General features: G+C 36.1%; 1 protein-coding gene across 1 annotated transcript in view; it reads left to right on the forward strand.

Moving 5' to 3' along the window:
* CNTNAP2 (contactin associated protein 2) overlaps positions 1 to 27539 on the forward strand; it is a 1035266-nt gene that overhangs the window by 698236 nt on the left and 309491 nt on the right. The window contains exon 12 of the mRNA XM_042044203.1: positions 7220 to 7339. Within this exon, the coding sequence (XP_041900137.1) occupies positions 7220 to 7339 (120 nt within the window). The remainder of the gene's footprint in view (positions 1 to 7219; positions 7340 to 27539) is intronic.

The raw sequence follows: 27539 nt of genomic DNA on the forward strand, positions 1-27539 counted from the left end.
TAGAGGTTTTAGTTTACTCAAATTTTCAGTTATACATGAAGTCAGGAAAAGCAGGTTTTCTGTTTTCCACTGTCTTTAATAATGAGGTGATATTGCATTGGCAAGGGCATATCACATTGGGACACTCTTTTATTCCTTGTTTTTTGCCCGGAAAATAATTTGGTTGTAACTGAATGAACTGTAACTGTGCCTAGAATAGTTATATTTCTTCAAAAAGAAATTTCTGGAATTCCCTTAGGCATCACAGTACATTCCATTTCAGATGTCAAAATTAATCTTTTTAAGTACAATTTAGGTACACACCGGATTTAGGATGTGCATAAAGCTGCAGGTCATTTGGAAGCTCAGTTTTCTTCCTGGACGCGAACTTCACTGCAGTTGCTGACACATCCAGGTGCAGTTTCCAAATGCCCATAGACTGGGCACAGAAATTCACTATTGCAGCCAGCCGAGTGTGCTGGCATGTTCCTACTGCTCTGGCCTGTCCAGGTGAGCAGCCACAGCTGCTTCCTGCATTGTGAGGGCCAGCAGCCTTTAAGGTATTACAGCTTTGTACCACTAGAGCCCTATATTTTGCTGAAAGTGCTGCTTCCTGTGCTTTTCCTCATCAAGGTAACCTAATTTTACAGGGGTATCCTAGCTGCAAGTACCTGATGTTTAGTGGTCTTCTGGTCATGCAGAAAGTTCTCTTAGAAAGGTCTTTCTAAGAGTCCATCATGACCATCATGAAGAACTACTGTTAGGGTTGCAAGACAATTTTTTTTTTTTCCAGTTAGGATTTTGTTGTTGTTCTTCACTGCCACCTTTTATTTAGGGGAGTGTTATTTTAACAAATATTTTCGAGATTTTTTTAATCAAGAAGGACTTTTTAAAAGGGGTCTTTGGCAGTATGTAGAAAGTAAACCAAGTGTTTCATTACCTTTTTAATTTTTTGCATTAAGATTATTGTGTATAAGTAAAAATGACAAGAAAAAAATCCTAAAACAGAGGTCTTGGTTACCTTGGAACCTTTTCTGTGCAGGACCAGATGCTGTTAGGTGTTTTTAATGTTTTGGAGCTCTTTTTTTAGATGAGTGCGCATACGCTTAGAACGATAAATAGAATTGTGTTCAAGTAGCTCAAAGAATTTTTAGATACATATGCAATTCTGTACCAGAATGGTGATGGTTTTTTCCTTAGCTTCCGTTTCCTTCTTCTGTCACAGTTTGACTGAGTTTTTTGGATGCTGGTAGTGGGTGATTGTCCTTGGGTTTTGATTTGTGATTAATTTTTGATTTGAGCTCTCATAGCTGAAGGGGTTGTGAGCTTCTGTAAACTGGCAGCCTAAAAAGGTGGAGAGGCCAAACCCAGGAATGTTCAGCAGAAGTTTCCAACCACATTTTCTTTTCTAACAACAAATGAACAAGGGCACACCTAACATTTGGGAACATGGTAAAAGCTGCTTCAGAGAACATTTCCTCTCAAAGTCATATCTGAAAGGATTACTTCTCACAGTGTGAGGTGTAAAAGTAAATACTTGTTCACACTTATTTTTGTCTGACTTTAACAGCACATGTGTTTAAGTTAACTATAACTGAAGAATGAATTTTTAAATTTATTTTACTTTTCCTGTTCTTAGACGTCATAGGGATGAGTTCCAAACTACAGAATTTTTATATCCAGACTTGAAAAAAACAGCAGACATAAGGTTTGGTTCTGACCATTGCAGACATTGTCCCACAAAATAGCAAGATCATTGAAGTAGAGTTGCATCATGTTGGCTTTTTGTGGAGTTTTTTAAAAAATTTTTAATATACTTGAACTAGTACAGCAACCCAGCAGCTTTGTGTATTCTTTCTGTCAGAATACAGGAGAGTTTTTTTCTCTCATGTGTATCTTGCTTTGACTATGATGAAATATCTAGTTCTCTTAACCTATTTTAAAAGAACAGTAAGACATCATTTCTCCACCATATAGAATTGGAATGAGTGAGGGATGAGTATATGTTTAATGTGGATGTGCACAGAAAGAAAATTCTGCTGACAGAGCAGGAGCTTGCAGTGTACATCTATTGATGTATAAAAATTTATTTTTTAACATTTTCCATTTTCCAATTATCTTCTGAATATATGTTATAACAAAGAAACAAATCTTATTTTATTCTTTTAAAATAAACTTCAGGTATGACATTTCAGTGTGCAGCTATTTCTTGAGTAAGCTTGGAGTTTTTTCCCCCTTCTTTTGTCTTTGTGCTTTCAGGGATCAAGAGTTGAAACCAGTTTGAGTGACATAAACCCAAGCACCTCACAGTATATTTAGCTTTCAGTATTTTTCCAAGAAGTTGAAAGTGTGGGAGAGACATAGCTGGACTTTGTAGATCTGATGCACTGCCTGTTTTTCTCACTTGTGCTGTCAGTTAATTCCATCCATATTTCTGTATCTACACCTTTACTATGTTCCTGTAAAGCTGAGATTTACTCCTATATTAGCAGGTGTTTAAAGGAGTTTATTCCCTGCAGCAACCATACTCACTGACAGAAACAAAATGTATTGCAACACATTCATTGAGTCACATAGTGCAGACTGCCACGCTAGGTAATCTATTTATAATGAGCTTTGCACTTATAAAAGGATGCTGTTTGTCAGCCCTAAAATTAAAGCTGCCTTTTCGCATAGTGATGGAAAAACTGTAGTTCACCTAGGTGCTAATGAAATTTTACGGCAATATCATATAGGGCCACAGAATTTCTAAATCCTTTTTGTCATTCAGCTATTCTGCTTTTTGGAGATAGCCAGCAGCTGTGCCACCTGTGCAGGAAAATTATCCCTTGATCTTTACACCAGTCAGAAAGTAAAACAGGAGTGAGAACATCTGCTTCCCTCAATCAGTTAAGGGCCACTGGAATCTAAGAGGTGTTGGTTCTTTCCAACTTTTGACTAACAGTCTTGAGCCAGAAAAAGCTATTCTGTAAACTCTTTTTTGAACTATTTGCTTTTCCTCTAATGTTTAAAATAGAGGATCCTAAAAACTCAGAAATTAGTGTTGTCTTCCTCGTCCATTAACACCTCCCCTTTGGTGTTCAGAACCCATGAAGAAAAGCAGCAATAAAAATGCTCTTTAAGTCTGTATAGCTACAAGGTTTGTTGTATTTGTTTCACACTAGGCTGTTTCCCCTTAGCCTACTTACCTAATGAAGCCTTTCTAAGAAAAGATACTTTTTCTCTCAAGCCATGCTATTCAAATCCACTGTTGTGAATGTTAGCTTAGTCAATGGTGAACTTCAAAGTGCATTCATAGTTGCATTTGTTAGCTAATTAAAATGACTGGATTTTCTGCCTAGACTAAGAAGCTTAGAGAAGCTTGATGCTTCACACCAAAATTTATAGTGAAATTTATTATATTTTTTATGGTTTTGGCTTTAAAACTTTTTATTTTCATGTTAGAACACAGAAAACCCTTTCAAATTTTATCATGAAATTGATTTGGTGGTCTCAGTTTGATCTGTATTATTCAGGAGATTAAACTTTTAAAAGGCTATTGCATTTTTTGGTGCTCTTCTCTTCCTAGTTTTGATTCCTTTTGTGCACACTTTTTTCCTGACTCTGAGAGCTTGGATCACTGTTCTGACCAGGTTCTCACCCGTTGTGGCTTGTAGACAATTTTTGATGTAATATGAAAGCATGTAAAGAGTGAAGAAGCTGTTTGTAGGGAGGGGTTTTTTTCCCCCTATTCTCCTCAGAAGGAATATAAGTGACCTTTAAAAAATCCTAACAAACTGACAACTGGATTTATTATGCTAGAAATAGCTTACCTGGTCATCAGGGTGCATGTGAGTGTTACATTTAGATTGGAAGGTTTTGAGGTTAAATACTCTTCTGAAGTCCCTTAAGACTACATATGTTGTATGTTTGGACCAGCTACCAAGAAAGCAAATATACATTTTTGGCATTTCACTTCTACTAGCTAGAAAAGCAAAAATCTATTGCCCTTATGTCCTTAGTTCTTCCTCTTTTTTGTTTGTTTATTTTCTTTCCTGTCTTCCAGACAGAATCATCCCTTCCCTCTCTCCCTCTGCCTCCTCTGTATGTGGATATATGCAACCATTTCTCCTAATTCACATGTGAACACTGTAAAATTTATATCCAAATCTTGCATTTTGCTTACTTGCCTTTTCTTAGCTCAGTTAGATTTTTTTGCTTTTTTATTATAACCTTTAAAAGTCTTCTCATTTAAGCTGTTTTGATTCTGCCATGGTCTCTTCTTTGTATTCTGTTTTCATTTTCTTCTGTTTTAGTGTGCTTGGGTGACTTCTAAAACAGCATTCCTTAAATGTTTGTCCTTTCTTCTACTCTAAGTTTTCTTTGAGTTTCTTAATTTCTATTTTTACCTGTTCTCCTTTTGTCTTACACACTACTGATCTTTTTGTGCAATGTTTACAAAAGCGAGTAGTAGCTTATAAGGTGATCCTGTGCTGTCTTCCTTCCTATTCCTTCATCCACTTTGACATCGTGGTATCATGTCTTACTTTCCTCCACTTCAGAGTTGCCTTCTGCCTGGTGCTTGCTGCTTTTGTTCTTTTCTTTATGTAAGTGGCTACCTTTTGTCATCCAAAGTCAAAAATAAGATCTTTCTGTCACCAGTTTTCTTCATACACCAGAACATAACTGCTGTTTCCTATTGCACTTTAATTACTGGTTACTTTGTCAGTGTATGAGATTCACTTGTCCCTTCATTTTGTTCCTATGTTCCTGTGAAGTGATTTATGTTACTGCTTACTGCACTGGAACCTACTTTTTCACTTTTGTTTATTCCCATTTTTAAGATGTTTATGCATCTACATAAATGGCCTCAAGTTGTTCCAGGGGGTTTAAAGTCACAGAAAGGGTTGTAAATCATTGGAACAGACTGCCCAGGAAGTGGTGGAGTCATCACCCCTGGAGCTCTTCAACAAAACCTGTGGATTCAGCACTCTGAGGACATGGTTTAGTAGTGAACTTGGTGGTGGTGATAGGTTGATTGTTAAACATGATGGTCCTAAAGGCCTCTTCCAACCTTAATAATTCTAGGATTCTTTACTTGTGCATAATACCTCCCAGAAAACCATCACACACTCATAAGAACACTTTTCACAAGTGGAATTAGTTTAGAATATCCCACTCTTTTGTCTTCATTTGAAGAACGATCTACTTTCTATTATTTAGTGTTCAACATAATTTTGAAGTTTGACAGATCTGACTTATTAAAAAGCAGCCTTTTCTGTGCTATAAAACTAATACCCACATACCACTTTCTATTTCTCCCATTCCAGAAGAAGAGAAAGAAGGTTGTTGTATCTAAACCCCTTAATTTTCTATAAAAACATTTTACTTCCATATAACACTCTTTAATGTTGTTTTCTGAGTTGTAGCAGTATTTCTGTACAAATATTGGCCTGCATTCTCGAAAGTAGCAACTTGGATAAAAATGTCATATGGCCTTACATATAGGTCTGCTTACTAGAGACAAAGTTACCCTGGTTTTCTGAAAAAGTTTAGAAAATGAAAACACAATATTTCAGCGAGATCACAAACAGTATTTCTTATCTTCTTGACTTGACCTGGAGTGCATCCATTAAAATTTGCCACTCGGTATCACAACAATTATACATTGATGGAGTTAGTATTTTTTAATTTTGTTTTGGTAGTGTGTAGAGAGTGAGGGAAATACTTCTGAAAAAAATAGGTTATGAATTCCTTATGAATTCTGCTTTAAGCGTCTGAAAACAGACACAGAGTCTCCTTGATAATGAAAGAATATGTTGACCTTTGTTTGTGGAGAAAGGGAAAATGCTTTAGAATGTTTCACAATTTAATTAAAGTGTCATCTACTTGTATGAAATTGACTTTATATCCTCTAATGAACACATAAAACTCTCCAGGAAATTCCTTCTCTTATAGCATCACAAGGAAATTGTAGATAGATAACAGCCTTTAGTTTTGCATTCGAGCCACATCAACATTTGACATTTTTTTAACTCCTCTTTCCTTCTCATGTCTTGGTATTTGGTTAGAGGCCTTTAAATGTGTATGTGATCAGTCACTCATCACCATCAGAGCCCAGCAAAACAGCTCGTCCTTATGGACATTTGAAATAAAGCCAGTCTTAGCAAGGACATTGCTTGCAAGAATTGCCAGCAAATTAGATGAATTTTTAGAGTGGATATGAAGTCTGGTTAAACAAACATTTCATTTCTTTTAGCAGCTGATTGATTGATTCCAAACAAAAAAGCTGTGCCAGCTGGTCCTTAAAAACAAAGCCACATTACACATTCCTTTTTTAAGATTGCCTAGGAAAATATTTATATAATTGACCACTTTTATACATTTGTACACACACAACAATTTATATAAATTATCAGTTTTACTTTTTACTTATCATAAAATTATTTCTTCATATTTAATGCACATAACTGTAAAAATTGTACATTTCTAAGAAAATATGGGAATTACTAGAACAGATTCTATCTACAATGCTTATTATTATGTCTGAGCTATTCATTATAACACAATTAGACAAACAATTTTATGACTTGAATTAGAAAGCAGTATTCAAGGAAAAATTTAACCAAACCTCTTGGTTAAATCAATTAAACTTATTCCAGCAAATATTGTGACATTTCAGAGCTTGCTGGAACAGAGCATTAGTTCTGTATGTATGTAAAAGAGTAACTGCACAGCTGTGTAGACAGGTATTACATGTAGTGAGAAATTTCACAATTATGAAACTCAGTTTTATTCTGAGTTGTAATAAAACATGGACAATTACAAAATTTACAGAGAGAAAACTCATAAGCTCTTTTAGTGTATCTCTTGAAAGAAAGCTTAAGGGTAAAAGTATGTTGTATCAATAGCAGTGATAGAAACTTTAAAAAGATTATAAACAAAGGTACGAACTATACTGTCAAAATGGTTTAAATATACTCTTGAAAAAGTGTTATTGTTCCTCCCTCTCCCCAAGTTGTTACAATAGCTCTTCCTATTCTGGCTTTCTCTCACGTTACAAAAAAAGAAATTATGTGCCTCGAGCTTTTAATCACTTCTACAATTTTGGAAATACTTTGTTTTCTGTGAACATCAGTGACATTGCTTTAATGTCAAAGGTACATTTCTTTATATATAAACAGGATCAATTAATTGTCCTTACAGATTTTTTTTCCCCAAGTTACGAAGATTCTTATTGCTCTGTTTGATTTCATTTCAGCTATTTACGAACTCTCTTGTGAAGCATACAAACACTTGGGCAAAACTTCAAATTACTACTGGATAGATCCAGATGGCAGTGGGACACTGGGACCTTTGAAAGTGTACTGCAACATGACAGGTAACTGCATTGTATTTACTAATTCAGTTGGTTTGGGAGTTGGGGGGATTGTGGGATTTGTTCTGGGTTTTATTTTTTCAAATGTAGCTAACAGAAAGAGAGCGTTCATAGTTCATATTTATTGTAAAAAGAAAAATATTTACTGGGAGCTTTTCATGAGAGGGATCATCAAATCTGCAGCCACCATTCAAGATAGTCTGAGCAAGGCAGTAGTTAATCCATTTAATCAGCTTTTTAAATTGCACCTATTAATCTTAATAGGTCTTGGTATCCTCAGTATTGCATCATTTAATTTTTTTTTTTTAAGGAACATAAAGAAAAAGTAGATAGATATGGCAATTTACCAAAACTCTTTTATATCAACATAGTGGAGTTCAGTAGTATCTGTGGTTCATGGGGTATTGCAGAAGGCATCTTACAACCACAAGCAGGGAATAGAAATTAATTACAAAAAAACCAAAAAAATTGAGTTTTCTTTATTGTCTGTTTTGTCTTTTAAACTAGATACGTACTTCTAACACCAGTTAAGCTCTGGAGATAATATATATAGCTAGTTTAACTTATTTTGATTTTGTTACATGTATTATTTTATGCTTTTAAGACTAGTTTTGTATTCTTACAAAAAGTATCCAAACTTAGTCATCTGCATTGCCATGACTAAGGCAGGAAAATTTGATAATGAAAAACAGGGCAATTTTCTGCACTGAGAATATATTATTTCTTTGTTCTGTTAATGCACAGCAATTGTCTCTGCACTTTTTCTGATATGAAATATTGGGTAGCTGATAAAACAAACAAATACTCTGACTTTCCCCAAGTGTCTGCCTAACAGAAGTTCAAATTTCATTCTGTTTGCATTGAAAATCTGGCACAGGCTTGAGTCCTCAAACTCCATCAACACCAACATGAAGGTGAAGGCACTACTATAGGTTGAAACAGTGTATCGGACTTTTTAGAGATCACAGGTGCTGAAGCTCCCACAACTCTTCTGGAGGCAGAAACCTGGGCATATCTGTGGGATATCCCTGTGGGATGGATTTTATCCAACTTGGATGGGAGAGTTGGGAAGGGATACATGGCACATGCAGCAAACCCCAGATCAGGTGCTCATAGGTAGACAGCCTGTTGGAGAACGGGAGAATACCACTGTTCCATGCTGCCTTTAATGTCTGTGTTTGTATAATAAATTCATACCTAATAAGGAGCCTGATCTAAGATCTGGATGTGCTGTCAATCCTGTTTGGACTAGAGAGACACGTGTAAAGGCACTCTTTCTGATCCTGAGCCATTTAGAGCTTTTTAAATCATAACTAGCACCTTGAACAGCATCAGTAACTAATCAGGCAGGCACTGCAGGAAAGAAGGCCAAGAATGCTGTCATTTAAGTGATTTCTGCTCTTCAGAACTGGAGTGTTCAGTGCTAGCTATAGCTTTTGTTTACTCTTCAAGGGTAAATTTGTAAATTAAAAATATATCACCCTAGCGGTGTTAGGCACAGAAAAGTAAACCCATCCAGTACTGCAGCATTGCTCATTTGTGTTAAATATAAAAATACAACAGAAGGTCCTAGTAGCTTCTTCAACACTGGAAAAAAAAAAAGAGAGAAGTAAAAGTAATAATTTCATTTTACTAACCTTTCTCATCTACAAAACAATTTCAGAGTACATAAGTGTGACCTTTTCCTAACCAGTGCAAGGAGATCATGAATACTAGGATACATGATTTCGTTCTCATTCCCTTCACTTGGATATGATGCACACTGTGGAAAAATGCAGTTTTCTGTTTTAACTGGATCGCTCTCGTCAGCAGCTTTTTCCTACAAGAAAAAGTCAATTTGCATTAATATCCATATAAACATTGCAAGAAAAAGTCAATTTGCATTAATATCCATATAAATACTGCAGTTTTAAAAATAAAGACCTAACAAAACTATTTCTTCATTACAATGCAAATAACTGCGAGAGGTATGTGAAAATTGATGGAAAGTAATTTTAATCTGTGCTTCTAAAACTGACTGCTGTTCTCAGCTGAGCAAAGCTCATCACCTGTGTACATACTGTGTAGTGCCTATACATTGTAGCTTTCATTTTCTTTTAATTAGTGGTCATCTGAGGCATTAAGACTGGACTGTAAAGAGCTACAACTTTAGGAGAAATTTCACACCGCCATAAATCTTTCTCTGAATCTATATAGGGTATTACCAGCAACATGCATACTAGTGAAGGAAAGGGGGTTACTTGAGGACTTTGCTTCCTCAATAGCACAGTTCTGTAGAACTCTGTAGTGATGATACATATCTTGTCATACAACAAACAGTACTAAAGCATGCTAGAATCAGAGCAGAATTCTCAAAAAATGTTAGTATCCAGCTTGTGCAGGTCTATGGTATTGCTAGAACTATATTTGAAAAAAATAAATTAAACTAGCTGAATTACAATTAAATATTTTTTCGTGAACATAAAACTAAGTAACCTGCAGATTTAGCTATACTGAGTCATAGGTGGAGTATACTAAATGAAAAAAAATCTTCATATGGCAAGGTAGTGATATTTTATTTTAATACAGACATCCTTAACTATATTCTCATCTCTAGTCTGAGAGTTAAATCTAAATGTTCCTATTCTTCCACTATGCTAAACAAAAACTTCTATATTAAATTACTACTCAAGATACTAATGCACATTTTAAATATGCCTTCTCTTATTCAGGTGAAACCAGCAAGTAGAGAACATTTTAATGACTAAAAATGCACTGTAAAGTGCAACTTGCTAGTTCCATTCCTAGACAAAGCAAGTCCACGAAGCTAGGGTTATTGACAAAATTAATATCTTTTTGCAAAACAAGGTGGCTTAACAGCTATGTACTGCTTTCACAATTCCTGTAGTGTAGTTTTACTGGTTGGTGCAAAAAGTGCGATAGTAAGCTGAACTCTCCCTTGACTATAAGCCTTCTGGGCAAGGGCGATATCCCAAAAATCCCTGAAATTGTCTGTTGAGAAATTAGGTCTTTAGTCCTTTAATATACCATATCATAAATATTGAGTCACAAATGTCATAATTTCATCATTATATCAGCATTTCACTTACAGAATCTATAGTCAGAAAGTATTAGTGTACCCTAATATGCCAAAAAATATTAAAAAGAAAAAAAAAGAGAAAATTGTGGTGCAGAAGACAGCTGTCTGGGCATATTTCTGGGCATAATCCATATCCAAATTTAGTGTGTCTTAATTTAGTAAACTGGCGAGTGTCATGACAAGACCTCCCCTTCACAGATGTTGCTGTGGTAACCAAAAATTGTTCTAGTTTCTAAGATGTGCTGGTAATTCAATAGTGGAGTAAAAGTCAGAAATATGTAATTGCATGTACTCCCCACAGCAGTTCATGGTCTCTACAAACTATTTTCAAAGAAATCCCTGACCTCCTCCCTCCAATTCTCTTGTCCTTGTCTTCTCCAAATAAACTGTACTGAGAGCTCTCTTCTGATAGTGAAGAGGAACCAAGCACTTAGATTTTAGGTCTTCATAGTGGAATGAAAATGTTTGAGAAATCACATTCAAACTATCTGTTGCTGATGCAATCAAACAGCTTTCCAAAATCTAGGGCATTGCTGCTCATGTTGTGCAGTTTTCCAAATAGTAGTTATCTGTAGGAGCTATGTAAATTTCAGGAAGATTTTCTTTGCTTTTTTTTTTTTTTTTTTTTTTAAACAGTATTGGAAATGTTTAGAGGTAGAGAGTTGGAAATTTTAAAATTAATGGACTTACAGGAAAAGTATTCCTTGATGCTGTGTTATGGCAGGAAGTTTAACCATTACACTGCTTTTCAGTTTAGCCTCTTTTGTGGTTAAGGTCAACCGGGAACTCTTTCAAAGCTCTGTCCTCTTAAGACCAAGATCTTACTGCCTCTTTCAGAGGCAGGTCCACCAGGCAAAGTTAGACTCTGCATTCCAACTGTTTTTTCCAAAGTTGGAGGGCTACTCTCTCAGTATCCAGTTTGACCTTTCCTGTTTTCTCCTTAATTGTCATTAGAGCAGTAGCTGTAGTGGAAAGAATTGCTCTTTTAAGATATTTTTCAGAATATCTTAATATCCTAAATTTGTTAGTGCAGAGTTTGAGTATATTGCAGCTTCATTCCATACTCTGTATAAAATTTCTTAATCTCTAGGCCTGAATTCCTTTTACTCTGACAGATTTAGTTTCAGTCCCATTGAGAAAGACACGAAACATAAGTTGATTACTCCCTCTTTCTAATGTTTCTTTTTTTCTCTGTTTGGTACAAGGAGCATGAGGAAAAGGTGTCAGATGAGTAAGATTATTAAGATCTTACCTTGTGCAGTTGTCCTGCAGGAATTTTTAGAGTGAGGAATAAGTAGAGGAACAATGCAGAGGGACCATAAGGGCTCAGTTATTTATCCTAATGGCTGTAGGGGATGTCAGTGGGAGAGGCAGATCAGCACTCCTGTAGTTGCTTGAGGCTTTAAGCTGAGGATAGGAAAATCATAGCTTGCTGTTTCTACTGCTTCATCACTTAGACTACTGATGCAAAGTAGAACTGAAAGGTTTCCTAATGTATTTTACCAGAAGATATGTCAGTTAATTCTTTCTATTGGTCCTGAAGTCTTTATGCCTCCATGGTGCAGCTTTTATCTCATTTCAGGATCCAAATAGCTGCAAGCATAATGACTCCATTTGAGTGGTACTTAGCCTGTCTCCTTTCTAGTACAATTCTTTTGCCTCAAGCTGCTCATCTTCAAACAGTTTGAGAAATCATTATGAGTATTCATAGCCTGTCTCATTAAGGTCAAATGTACGAGGTGTCTTCTCTACCAGCTCTCCTCTTTCCTCTCTGCTCTCTCTCTTCATTTTTTTTTTAACAGAAGTGGCACATGTAATAATTACTGCAATGACTTTGTGAGCAGACATTAAACAACCACAACTGCTGTATCCTGTGATTTTTCTCTCTTCTGTATGTAAATAGTGGGTCACTGGAGTGCTTTATACTATGACATAGGTAGAAACATATGGCATGAATATAAATGTGCCATCTATCATTGCATACTGAGTGCCCCAGAAGAATTAAATGTTTTATTCTATTGCTCATATCTATATAATCAGTTCTTTCAGATGAGAATTCTTACCTGAGAACTGCATTACTGAACTTCCAAAGTACCAAAACTTTTATTCATGCTTATATATATGTGTATATAAAAAAATACATGTGAAACAAAAATTTTAGCAATTTAATTCAATAAAGTAAAGATTTAGGAAGGAGTCAATATTTTTTTTTAGTTGTTAACGAAAATAGAATTAATTGATGCATATTTAAAGGCAATAAGCAAAATCTTGTCATTGGGCAGTGCTAAGTTGTTGAGTGACAATAAAAGTATAGAGACCTTGTCTAGTGTAATCTCACTGCAGAAAGCTTATTATAATAAAATTTGAATCTCTTGCCTAAAACAGAGGGAGAAAAACAGCTTCATTGCCTCAATTCTTACATGTAAAATGAAGACTTTATTTCTAACAGCATCTCATGCACTTTTCTTTCCATTGTAGAGGGGTTTTGGAGGCTTTTTAACATTTTTAACATTTTTAACATCTGTTAGTCATTTTTGCAAGGTAAAATTATATTTGAGAGGTAAAAAGAGTAACAAATAATTGAAATTAATTTGGGCTGTTGTTGGAGAGTATCCAAGCTTGTTTCCTTGTGGATGAAACAACAGCAGAAACAACCATAAGAGAAAAAAAAATTAAAAAGAAGGGGAAAATCATCAAGGCATTCTGGTTGTTTTGACTTATCAAGCTAGACTCTCTGTATAAAGAAAGGAGAAAAAATACTGGGAAAGAAGAAAATATTAGTCATTCAAGCATCAGGAGATCATGTCTAGAGCAGCATCTCTGAAGGCAGATTTTCTTCCTAAGGTGAGTTCATCCTCCAAGCATCAGAGTAAAATAGTAGACTCATGAGAAACCTGGAAACAGAACAGACTATATTTACATCTTTGCCTGCCAAGTTGGCTGGAGCATCCTGCATCTCAGCGTTAGTTCATTGATTATATTTTTCATCTGCTCTTATTTACAAGGCATGTCCTTTCTATTCTAGGTTTCCTTGGTGCATATTTTCATTTGTAATCAACTTTTTTCTTTGTTGTTATTTTTAATTTATGCCAAGTTTGGCTTTCTTGCTCGTTGTGGTACTTTAATGTATCTCAAAAAATCTGACGAGTGTGTTTCTCCCCCATGCTGTGGAACACGGTGCTGACTTGCTGCAAAAGTGGTCGTGGTTGTTTTTCCATCTGGATACAACTTTCCACTCAGCCTCAGTCAGTTGACAGACTGTAGTTGTCAGCCTTTACCTGGACTCATCTTGATTATATGCAGCTTGCTGTCTGGGGTCCTTGTGAAATAAATTAGGATGTTTTTCTGTTTGGTTTGTTGGATTTGCCTCAAGTTATCATTGAAATATGATGTTGTTAGGCACCCTTGTGCTTGGCAGTTGTTTGAGTTTCACTGGTTAAAGCCGCTGTCTCAATGGCAAGGGAATGAGTGAGAGGAGTCTGTTGCTGTGTTCTGTCACAGCATGTTGAGTTTGTCATATTGTAAGGTTTTTAAGGATGGAAGAGTAAAGGACTACAGCCTGATAAAACCATGCTTAAGGGCCATGTGATTGTGAGATTGTTTTTTACTTTTATTTTATAAAGTTCAAAACTTAAACATACACTGCTGTAGAAACAGCCTACACACAGAGATGAAGGTTTTAATAATCTCAGGGCTCATCATAATATAAAAACATAGAATGTTGGCAGGGTTGGGGGGAGGTTGTAAATCAACACCTGGTAACTTCATTAAGCAGAAATGTTTCATAACAAAAATGTGGTGTCATAACGTTAGGGTTTGAGTAAATCATGTTAAATTCACATGATTCTAAATCATGTTGGAATATCTCTGGACACTTTCTGCAGTCACTCTTGCATGTGTAGAAAATGAAAAGCTTCCCCAGCGTGCAACTGCAGAGAAAATATCTAAACTATAAAGCAAAAAAATATGATGTGAAGTCTGCCTCCAGGACAAAGTTCTTGATTTGGTCTGTTTCAGAAGAGAGCAAGCTTTATCACTGACACTCAGTGTGTGATAAAGGTGGCTTTTCAAGTCACCAAGTAATAGAAATATTTCTGGATGTCTGACTACATTCCTTTAATTCTTCCTCTTTTTTCCTGTCCCACTTCAGACTTTGAAGCATCATATAAGAATGTACATGAATAAAAGTATGTAATGTCATCATCTCGATGTATTTCACATGCTCATAGTTGGAGCAAACATCCATAACATCAGGCATAAGATGACTAAACATTTACTGACCTCAAAGCATGAGAACAAATTGACATTTGAGAGTGACATAGCAGACTTAGTTGAAAATAAAGCAGACTCTTTGTTTTGTCTCATTATCTGGTCTAGGAGAAGAAAAAATCCTGACATCATCTGCAATCAGAAAATATTCCTCATTCGTTGGAAACCAAGCTCTCAGAAATTAGAATACAACAATTCTTTTTAGAACTCTGTGCATTGCAGGACCCCACAAGCCTATATTTCAAGAAATATGCCCATAACTGGGGGAGTAGAAAAAAGGGATGGTTGTAAATAAAATGATGATCAGTACCATCTACCTCAAACTGTTACTGTGAATGTTAGAAGCAAATATTTAGCTCTGGATTCACTCCCACACACTTGTTCCCTACTGGGGATGTAAGGAACTTGGCACAAGCTGCTTCAGGCCAGTGATATGCTTCAGTTATCCCTAGAAAATTGCTCCTGTAGAGAGTATTATTGAAAGGCCAAACAAAACTTATATTTTCTGTAGAACTTTTATTACTTCTTTCGGTCAGAAGATTAAGGTCAAGTTAAGGCTAGACAACTCAATAACCCCTGAAATAATGGAAGTTGGTGGTGGGGGTTTGCAAATTTTATTTTATTTTGATGACAATATTTTCTCAGAGTTTATCTGTTGTTTGAGGGGGGTACAGATGTTGTGAGAGGTGTGTTTTTGCCTACTCACTACACCACTGGGAAAGCTGCTCTATGCTTCTGTGGGCTTTGCGCTGTACTGCCTCAAAGCCTGGAAGGTGTGAGTCAGTAAGTTCATGCGGGACTTGTGGTATACAGAAATGCTTTCCCATATGTGCTTCTCCCTTACTGCTTCCTTGTCCTTAATCAACAGTGCAAAGAACATCTCATCAAGCCCTATCCAGGGCTGTTTTTACTGACAGCTGCTACTGTCTTGTCTTGTTGACCGTGGGACTAGGAAGAACACCGTTACCTGTTCTGAGCGTTGTTGCTATTGATAATTTCTCTGAAATTGGAATCAATGTAGCTAATTGTTCAAAGAGCAGATTAGTTTAGAGGAAATATCTAAAATCCTGTTCAGACTACAAATGGTGTATTATTTCTGAAACAGATAGTCAAGGGATGAAACAATTACAGGCAACTTCTAAGAGTGAAGAGAGATTCTTTCTACTCTAGAATTTCCAACCAGCATTCAAGGTGCAGCGCTGCCACCCTGGTGTGTAATTTTCCAAATAAATTTGTCTAGAAGGGCAGGTAAGCTGTGTTGTCACTATTGCTTTGAAAAATTCTCTTGTATGCTCTTGCTTTCTCTCTTGCTTTCTTGTATGCTCTGAAAGATGAGTTTTAAAAACAAATTTCTTGGGCAATGAATAAGCTGCAGAGGATACCCATGTTGATCTGTACACACACATCTAGAGAAAGTACTGCAGATGCAGTTTCCCCAGGCAGGCAGGAGATGTACAGGAAGATTTTCCCATGTCTCCCTCCCAGGAGTTCCTAACAAGTGAATTAGTGCAGATTATGTAAGAATGTGAGTGTAAGAAGTTATGAAGTGTTATGAAGTTTTTATGTGAAGGCTCTGTTTGAACACACCTAACAGACACCAAGATTATTTACATGTTTGCATTTTAACACTTAAAATTAGTCTTAGTGCTTTTCTACAAAAAAGAACAAATGTACAATAACTATAATGTGAACCTACAGACAATATTTTTACTAATTTCCAGTATAGGCACTCAGAATACATTTTAGGGCAGCACCAGAAGTATGCTGTAAACTCCCCTCCACCTCTTCCACATGGGGAAAAAGACTGAAGGGGGATAGCAATGAGGGCAAAAATCGCTTGAATCTGGTATCATCTGGAAATTGGGCTTTTTTTTTTTTTTTTTATCTCAAAGGTCACAGAAAGTAGTGCTTCCTCTGAAAATATGGTAGTCAATCAGAAAATGTTATGAAGAGACCACTTAGATTCATTAAAACCAAGGAGGAATTTTCCTGGAAGAACCAGACTCGGTTGCAACCTACTGAGATTATCACTTGCTCCACAGCACCAGAAAGTGAAGAGCAGTTGAAATAAATTGGATACAACTTAAGAGCAAACCAATGCTAGCATTCCATATGGTTTAGTGAGAAGAGTCCAGCCAACATGACCATAAGATGATGAGTTTCTGAGACTTTATGCAGTGAGTAGGGAACACCTAGAGCCAGAGGACTTCCAAAGCAAACTTTTAGATTTGAAACGGAAACCGGCAGTTGCAAACCAGGTCTCTTGTTCAGAAAGTCTTAACTGCTCGATGTAAGGATCTCCTTCTACTTGTGTACTGGAAGCCAAGTGTTTCAATGTTAGGGGTCTGGGTTCACTTTTATTATGTTCAGAGCTCACATTATTAAGAGAGTTAACATGCTTTTTATGCCTCCTGCTTTAGAGTTTTTTCCATTCACTAAGCCCAAGCTTTGGTTTTTTCAGGAGGCCTGGAAATACTGGCTTTTTCTAGTATGTTTCAGGATATGCTTCCCTGAGTTAGAACTATTGAGGTAATGATCTTCCATTATCCTAGATGAGATTTATGAGACTAACTCTGCACACAGTGAAGCATTCAATAGTAAGCAAGTTAAGAAAATTCGTGAGAAGAAATTATTGCCTTCCTAAAATTGTTTTTGTGGGTTTTGCCAAAGCAGTTCCCTAAGCCTTGAGATTATACCACTCCAAAGAGAATAGTTTTTTATCTTCACTTTGGGATGCACAAATGGAAATCACAGTAGATTTTCTTGCAGACCAGCATTTGCTGACTGCATCGGAATAAGCTTGTGAGTAGTCGTAAAAAAAATATTAAATATGTTTAATAGCATGTCAGTAGTAGTAGGAAAAAATGCCATCACAAAACAATTGTAAATGGAAATGTTGTAAATTATTGTGTTGGATACCTAGGACCATCACTACTCAATTGGATTCCCTTTTTCTTAGCGATAGTTTGGGGACAGGAATTTGTGTTCTCACAGAGACATGGACATCCCATAGAAGCTGACTTATCTCTCCAAAGCCTGAGTGTGCATTATTTGTGGTTTTAGATCAGACATGTTTCTGTCAGAAACATTTTTCTACCTGAAGATGTGTTATTGCTAAAGTTGTTCTGGTAATTACCACAGAACTAAGCTGAAATGGTCAATCTTACTTGTGTTGTACAGTGAGCATCTGATGAACAACCAGCTGAGCCAGCTGGATACTAACCAAAAGGTGTGATGAGACTATTCAAGCTACTGACATCTCTGCTAGGCAGAGTAGAATCAGCTGGGGCAGATTCATAAGTGTTTCATGTCAAAAATTATTAGCAAAAGGCCTTACTCATGAACTTGTGTTGTGCACTGGCATGAATATTCATGGCTTGTCTATCTCATCACATAAACCAGATTACTTAGAAGTTATAGATCTATGGGAAATAAAAACTACAAAAAAAAAAAAAAAAGGCACTAACCTACTTTATTTAAAGTTAATATTCAGAGGGGCCTTCTGACATTTCTGCAGTTTTTACCACTGGTTACTGGAGCTCTGAGTGGTTGCTTCACTTCTGCCTGACGCTTTTGCCATAGCTGTTGTAGATTTTTGCTACAACTGTCATATTAATATTAAAACCACGTTACTTAATGCCCAGCTGTATTGCAAACCTATACTTTCAAATGCTTTGCAGGGCTTTGTGGCATCTGCAGTGGAAAAGAAGCACTGCAGTGCCAGGGACCAGCAACCACATTTTTCATTACATCAGAGATGGAAGAATCAAATTAGAGTAGCTGCTGTTTCAGCCTTCTTCCTAGGTAGAAGTCACTAATCAATCTTATGGGTCTTAGTAGTCCATGACGTGCCAAAACTAGACAATTTTTCAAGATTAGATTTTAATATTTTCAAATCACATAATCTTTTTTGAAAGTGTAGCTAGAACAAAGATAATTTCTCTTGAAATTACTTCTGTTTCTCCCCTGTCCTTTTGTTTCCAGGCCTGGGAAATATCTGCTATTAACTCAGTTGCTAACACTTGGTTGAAATGTATTTTGAACTAATATTTTAAAACCAACATTGAGTCTCTTCCTATTCCCTTTTCAATAATACTTTTTGCTTCATATGGTCTCTAAGTAATTTCTTCACATTCATGAATGAGACCATATGTGGAGCAATTGTCAGTATTATCTATGTGCTTTTGAGCAAATAAAAAAAGTAAACCTAATTCCTAGCCCAGACCTGTGGATGCCTTGAGGTAGTCAGTTCTCTCAAATGGTCTGTCCTTTTGTCTCTGTAAAAAACTCTGGGGTTTATTTAATGTTTTATTTCTTTTAGGTAGGTATGTTTTTTAGATTTGGGGTTTTTTATTTGCTTGGGTTTTTTTAAAAAAAGGCAATAAAAGGATCTTTATTTTTCATTTATTTGCAACATATTCTTATGTCTGAGTGAATATCTGCCAAGTGACTGTAATAAAATAGATTTTGAAGAAAACTGGACTGTTCACATCTCTTATATATATTGCAAAGATTTTTCCATTATTAGGAAATCCTTAAAAGTTTTAATTTTTTGATCTTTTGCTTTTGTTGAATTTAGTGTTCACTGATTTTATGCACTGATGTTTTAATGCCAGATCTTTTTACAGATGGCTTTTCTTTTGGGATCCAATATTTTTTCATGGGCTAAAAAAATGATACAAATGGAAGCTAGTTTTGTATCTAAAAACTGAGATTAGTTTTGGTTCTTGAATTAATGATGGAAGCCTTTTACTTTGTGATAAATTTCCTGAAATATCCAGTCTGCATGTTTAGCGATATTTTACTCACTAAGTAGGTGCTCAGTAGATTACATTATAGAGAAATTTCAGCTCTACTGAAATGTTTGAGTTTCAGCCTCAGCTTATCTGAAACAGTTTTCTGAGTACTAGAAATTAGGAGACCTCACTGTAAGCAAGTGTGTTATTGCCTTGGTAAGGAACAGTGTCCGAATCCCACATGCTCTCTACATCTCTGCACAGTTCATGCAGAGGGAACCAAAAGCCTTGCTTTCACCTCTGAAATCCCTACATCCAAAGCAATGTATATGGTACAAATCCCCATCCTCGCATAGCCTGAATGTCTGGATTACTTTAAAGGGACGCCCAGCAGCTGCCTACATTCAAGGCCAGCAAGGGAGGGACAAGTCCCTATGCCTCCTGGGCAGAGAGACTTGTACTGCTCATGTTCTCTCCTTTAGACACTGGTGGTTGGACATTTTGGAGACTACTATCCCTCCTCAGGAAGCTGTAGGGAGCAGCAAGGTCACCCCTCGGCCTCCTCCTCTCCAAACCAGACAAGCCCAGTGCCCTCAGTCACTCCTCAGAGGACATTCCTGCCAGCCCCTTCCCCAGCTTTGGTGTCCTCCTATGAACACATTCAAGTATCCTAATGATCTTTTTAAATTATGGGGCCCATAACCTCACACAGTACTTAGGGAGAGGCCACATTGGTGCTAAATACAGCAGGACAATCACCTCTTTTGACCAGCTGGTGATGCTGTGTTTGATGCACTCCAGGATGAGGTTTGCCCTGCTGGCTGCCAGGGCACACACTGCTGACTCCTGTTGAACCTCCTGTCAACCAGCTCCCCCAGAGCCCTCTCTGCAGCCACTCCCCTCCCAAGTCAGACTTGGGTCTGGTGTTGCTGTATCCCAGGTGTAGAACCCTACATTTGTTCTTGTTGAATTGCATGCCATGGATGATAACCCAATACTCCAATTTATCCAGATCCCCGTGCAAGGCCTCTTGTCCCCTGAAAGAGTCAACAGCACCTCCTAGTTTAGAATTTTCCACGGACTTGCTAACTGTGCGTTCAACTTCTGCATCCAGATCACTGATGCAAACATTGAACAAACTGGCTCTAGAATTGCAGCCTGAGGAGCACCACTGTCACTGGTCACCAGCCAGATCTAGCCCCATTCACCGCAACACGTCGAGCCCTGCCCTTCAGCCATTTCTTCATCCAGGAGACCATGAACCTGGGGCTTGAGGGAGTTAGGGTTTTTTCTCCCCTTTTTTCTTTTACTTTTCCCCTTCTCAATCAGTGGAGAAGTCTCCTTTAGAGAAGTGGAATGAAACCTTTGACCCATTGAATTCATTGGGGAAATTGTGTGTCTACTTTTGGTTCCTTCTGCACCAAAATTTTGTGTGTATATGCATTTCAAATTGTTCTAATAGTATGGAAGAAATAAAGATGCATAGTCAGTTGCAGACCTGCATTTGGAAATCTGCAAGGAGATTGATTTCTGCAGCTCCTTAGGTGTAATGAAGTCAATAGCTTTCATGAAATCTCAGCATTTGGTTGTATTTCATCCTCTCTAGAGGGTAGTATTAGAAGTAAAGCAATGAGAATCATCTGCCATAGTGTACACTCAATATACATATGTACATATATATGTGTCTGATGGGCAAGAGGAACTTCATAGACCTTTTGAATGTCACTATTCTAATTAGATCTATGGATAGTTTAATGCTCTTCTGTTCTTGGAGAGCCCTATGGAATTCAGAGGACTGCCTTAACATTCAAGGGGGTATAATTTGTTTGTCTTCTTCAATGAAATAAACTTCCTATTTGTTGAATATGGCAAACCTATAAAATAAATAGCAAAGTGGTTAACAATTAGAGAAGGCACTTGAAGATCCCTAAGTAATTGATTGATAAATTAATTCCATCACCATTGAAAATTTCACTTTAGAATTACTTATTTTATTCCAGATACCATCTTTTTATATTATGATGGAGAAATCATTTAAAATTCTAAATAAAATTTAGTCAAATAGCTCAGTGTCCAGCAAAGCTGCATGAGGTGCATGTGTATTTACCAAGAGAAAAGATTATGCATATGTAAAGAAGGGTGATTGACAGAGGCCAAAGGGTAGGCCCATGCCAAGCAAGCTGGAATGCATAGATAAGCTGTAGTCGACTTTTGCAGGAATCAGCTTGACCATATGTGGAATTTGTCTGATCCAGTGTAGTATTCTCCATAACCCCAAAATACCAGACTGATGAATGCGAATAGAGATGTTTCCTTGCAAATTTGTCGTTGCTCTAGAAAGAGTTTTGCTGTTGTAATAGTTGGTTTCCATATATATTTGGTACCTCAGTAGGAGCCAGGACAGTCTAATACCTCTTTTTCCAGATAATGATACAACAAAACACTTAGCTATTCAATTTGTTGAACTTGAACTACAAAGTTCAATTATGCACAATTGAATTTTCAGCATCTCAGAAATGTTAATTTAAAATGTATCATTTCTACATGATACTATTAAATTTATCAATAGATGGTGTTATATTTCTCAGTGGTTTTGGAGTATATGGGATAGTATTTGCAAGCCTTTGACGAAAAAGAAAGTAATATTAGATCTATTAAAAAAGCATCTTCATTTTCACATATGCTACCCTCTTCTCCAACTTCTGTGGTGTTTTCTGTATGCTCTGATTTCTATATTGAGGCATAAAAAGAATATTCAGGAGCACTAGGTTTATGGAAATAAACATATTCCTGCATTTCTTCTCATGAGTCCTATGTTAAAAAGAACTTTCTGAAAGCAAGAATCTGTTGGATTTCTTCTAGCAGGAAGCCAGTGAGGCAGCTGGTGCAGCACTGGGCTTTCTTAGAGTGTTGTTTTTCTGCAGCACTGTCTTTGACCTGTATGACAGGGTACTACTTTCAGAGATGCGTACTGCAAGGATACTCGGAGTTTCTGAAAATGCTAATTTGTATTTCCTTAAAAGAAACATATGTGTAAAAGCACTCTGTCCCTTTGGGTGGAAATAGTGTCCCCTGCAATGGGTTATAGTGTTTTAATGGTGGTCCTGAGATGAGAGGGAAAGAGAGGGCATCCTTTGTCTACAGAGAAGTGAAAAACTTAACATTCGAGAATTTCCAGAAGTTGAAAGTTTCTTATTGGTCTAGCATGATATATATTCCCCATTCTTATAGTACTTTTAATTCCTCCATTAGAAGAATTATACTAATGAACTTTACTACTCATAAGTGCAAGTGGGATATTTGTCTTTTCTCAGGACCAAGCTGTGTCTTTTACTGTAAACTAGCATAGAAAGTTATGATTTTTCTCTTCTATTCTTAAATTTAGATTAAGACAGAATGAGATCATAACATTCAGAAGAGGAAAATCTTTTAAACATACTTTATTAAATTTGCTGACTTTACTATGAAGTCTGCTTGGCTTTTTCCTTTCTTCTAATGTCACTCTGTGCCACATATCAAACCACAGGTGTACTAAAAACTTTCATAGAATACCTTTTAAAATAATGCATGGCATGATAGTTTAGTATAGAATTCAAGTCATACTTCATTTGAGAGATTACAAATAAAGACATTCAAAATTCTTCTGTCAGTCTCAACATAGCTTCATTCTACTATCCATCTTGTCCATCTAGTATCAATGTTTTTTGAATTTCCTAAAGAATTTTTAGCACAGTTGTCAAAAAAATACAGGAAACATGATTTTATACTAAACTATGTATAATGGTAGTTTTTGGTTTTTGATTAGGCAACGCTCAGGTTTATGTAGTAATTCAAATACAATTCAGAATAATGATGAAATAATTACAAACTACCAGGAACATGCACTAAAACTTGGAATTGTAAGTTCTCCAATCTGGAGGCACCTTTTGAAAGCAAAATAAAAAGTTTTTCAGGAGGTTGGCTAACATTCAGTTTATTGATGCAGTAATTAAAAAGGGTACTTCAGCACACTATATTCCTTTTCCCGTCTGTCTGCAGAGTGGATTAGCACGATGTGAGAGAGGAGAGTGGAGTATGTTGTTCTTTAGAGAACTAAGTTGGATCAGTGAAGAGTATGGTGAGGATTCAAGCATTTAGCTGATGGGGGAATGAAAGGTATGGGGAGTTTTTAGTGGTAGCACTTGAGACCTGCATTAGACCAATCCTCTTCCTGCCTCTCCATGAGAATAGAAAGTCAGCCAGAATAGCTCAGGAAATGGTTTCCTCACGGTCCAAGCTAACATACAGAAAGTTTTGAAGAGCCCTTTTCTTCAGGATATCCTTTGAAATATATTCTTTAAAACTGTGTTACTTTTTTTCAGTGATTCTAGGAAGACCTGTTTGGGATTGTAGCTAAAGGATTGTGCTATGTTGCTTTGTAAAAGAAAAAAATCAGGCAGTAGTCGATTTTTTTTTCAAGTGCATATGCTCCTATTATGGGCTAGAATGAACTGAAGGACACTTTAAAGGAGACATTATTTGATCTTTCCATTTGTGTAATAATGGGTTATATATAATGCTGCTCCTCAGAAAGTAGAATCAGTTTTCGATTCTTCAGTTATTGAACTGTTAAAAAAGTTTCCAGCTCTTGCCCATATTCTGTTCACTGTGCTGAAAACAACCACACTGTTAATTCTTTTATGGCCTTTGTTCTTGACTTTAATGTTCCTTATTCTAAACTGAGCTGCAATTGCCATCTGTTAGACCAGGCACTTAAATGATCCAAGTCCTCCTTCATATGACTATACTGTATCTCATTACTTATTGTTCCTTTCAATATAGGATTATTTCTAAACTCATGCTTCTAATAGCACCCATAGGAGGTAATTTTTGACATTAGGGCCAAAATCAGATTTAAGCTTTTTCCCCCAGGTGCTGTTTTTCAGCATAACAATATCTGTTGTTACAGTCTTTTTTCTTTGAAGGCACAAGTGATCTCTATTTTGTTTTTCAAGGTACTCTTGTCATTAGCTTTTCACACACAACTGTGTTGAATTGTTCAAAATCATCTCTAGAAATCCAGAGAAGTCATCCTCTTCTTGACTCTTGACTAATTTCCCTTCAAGTTTCTACAAGTTGAATTGGAACAGCCATTTCATTATCACTTCTCTGGAAACTTTTGGTCCCCTGAAAACTGTGTTTTGGTCACTAATTTCCACTCTATTTTGTAAAGTATCTGAATTTATCTATTATATATAGATTTAAATTATTAGAAAATTATCATTCAGTATCACTGTAAATTCACAAATAAATAAAGTTCTCCCTTTCCTGAATTGTAATGAAAGAGACTATGTAAATACAAGGCAAGTGTATTGCTTCACAAGACACCATCGTAAGTAAAAAAGAACACAATAGTTCATAGTTAAATTTGAAAATTCACTATTATCTTGATCAAGAAATAATGAAAGGAAGGAATGAAAGGAGTAGGCATAGAAAATAAGTGCAGGAATGGATCAATTACATTTTGGGATTGATCCTATTCCCCACCTAAATAGATTAAGAAACTGACTGACTTTGCTTTCTACAGAATTCAGTTCTTAAGAATACTTCATTTACTCTTTTTATTTTTCCTGAATATTGGATTTTTTTGGTCTAAACCCCATTTTCTACATTAGCAAGATGACAGCAGTTCATATCACCAGAGTAACTGTACTGCAAAATTGACATTTGCAAATCTCAGGAAAGATTTTCAAAACACTCATTAACTTCAAACGAATGTATATTTTTCATTTTTATAAATTCAACTGTAGCTCCTTTGAAGTCCATAGCAGAATTAGTTTTAAATTGCTCTATATAGTTTTAAGCTTTTATATATAAACACACATAGAAAGAAATATAATAGGATGGAGAAGAGGATATTGCCTATTGTCATATTTTTTCTACATCAATTGTATACATCAGGTCTTGCATCTATAACATCGTTGCAAAACGGGCTTAGTTTATTCACATTGCTAATGACTGTAGTGTTACCATCCCACACAATTCAAAATACCAACTAGGGTCTTATCAGAAAATAAAATTGGAGACCTCATAATATGAGATGATTATGATTGTAATTTTTGCCCTTCCTAGAAGGCAGTCCACTTTTAAATGGGTAATCTTGTCTAGTTTCTTGAGTGATTTGTAGAGCATGCTGCAGTAATCTAATGAAGGGACAAAAACACTGATGATGGTAAAAATCGTGATGTCTAATAAAGAACTACTTCCAGGTTTTATGTGCCCAGGTATTCTCAAAATCATCTTCTCTGAGATTTCAACCAGGAACCAAGGTGTTCTCATACATCAGGCAAATTTTAGGTCAGGAAACTGCATCCAACAAAAAAAAAAAAACACACCACATATCTATTGAGAAAGAGAGGGAGAGTGAGCAGATGATCTTTCCTGAGAAATAAAACTGTTTTCTGATTTCTCTAAAATACCTAATAAAATGATATCTTAAGAATATAAGTCCATTCATAAAAAAAAAAAAAAAAAAAAAAAGTGAAACTCTAATAGCAATCAATATAACTGTAGGTTAAAGTAAAAGGGGGGAAATGTATCCATAACTGTCCAATACAAACATTATTTTCTGAAGTTTCTTTTTCAAACTTATTACTGGATAATTATCATTACAAAATATTACTTAATTTATTTGTCAAAAGCACGTTTTCTTGCTTAACTGAGCACCAAGCAAATGAGTGAGGAAAGTTCAGTACTAAAAGAAACTGAGTATCTGCAAAATAGTCAATAGCATAATGATGAATACAACCATACCATCATGAAATATGTTGAATATGAAGTGGGAAAAATCACTTATGTTAATATTTTATTTGATCACTTAAATAGCTGGTGATCAAGGAAATTCTAAATTTCATTTCTCTTTTATTAATGAAACATTACTAATATTTATTTATTATTTTATTAGCCGACTACTTCACTTTTTATCGGTCAAAGGACTAATGGGTGGCAGGACTGTAGGTCAGTCATTGCAACTGAAAGTTATTTTCAGCAAAATGTATTATGCCAGCTTACTGTCATTTTAAGGAAACAGGTGGTCATTTCCTTTTTTAAAAAACAATTTTATTCTTAAATTAAGGAATCTAACCTTACTGTAATATCAATCTGGTAGAGAGGAACTGTTTCAGCAAAGAGTAATGTGCAGACTAAATTACAGGGAACCTATTTTCTCTATAATTGCATCAAATGTATTAGCAGTTTGGATCTAATTAGATTGTTCTTAGTAAAAACCATTATGAATTCTATTAAGAATCTATGGTTACTGGTTTTAGGCATTCTATTCAAAGAAAGTTATACTTCTTCTTCACTGCTAAAAACAAAATAATGGTGGAAGAACCACATTTTTTTTCCTGTGCAACTGCAACATGCTGTGCAACATTAAAAAAAGCTCTAAGAAATGCATTTGAATGAAGAAGTGGTCATCTTGGAGGCCCTTATTTTCCTGAAGTGTTAGCAATTAGCTGGTGTTGGTACTCTATCCTCCAGTGGGAAAGCTAGAAATAGCCTAGTAAATCCAGTTATGAGCTCATATACTTCCGTGTGTAGGGAAAGTGTGCTTTGGTGGTGCGTAAGTCATATACACAGCTGTGACTGACAAACTGTATAAACTCTTGTGGTTAGCAATAGCCATATTCTGTTCTTCAGACAACTACTAGTGTATTAGGGGAATACTCATTCCAGTATTGTGGTGGTGGTAATTGCCAGGAGTATGTATCAAATTACTGTTAACTAGGACAGATTTTTCACTTCTGTGTACCTTAAATGGGACTTCTGTGTACTATTGATGGAAAAAAAGGGATAGCTTTACTTTGAGGTTTTGATATATTAACTATGACTACCATATCTTGCTCTCAGCTACATGGGAGTAATGACATAAATGGTGAGGATACAGGTATTTGAGATAGTGTGAACTATCAGCATTACCTTTTCTGTAAGGCAATTTGGCAGCAAGTAGGTTACTGATTCAATCTCTCTCAAGAATGGACTCAACAAACAAGGAGTTCCTGAGCAACTGAAAATATGAGTGAACATATTGGCCTTATCTTCAAGCTATAAATGTCTAGTTGATTTCCACAGGAAGTAT

This window comes from Corvus kubaryi, unplaced genomic scaffold (assembly GCF_017639235.1).
Source record: "Corvus kubaryi isolate FWS band 111438036 unplaced genomic scaffold, C.kubaryi_AGA036_p1.0 37398, whole genome shotgun sequence".
NCBI classification, from domain to species: Eukaryota; Metazoa; Chordata; class Aves; order Passeriformes; family Corvidae; genus Corvus; species Corvus kubaryi.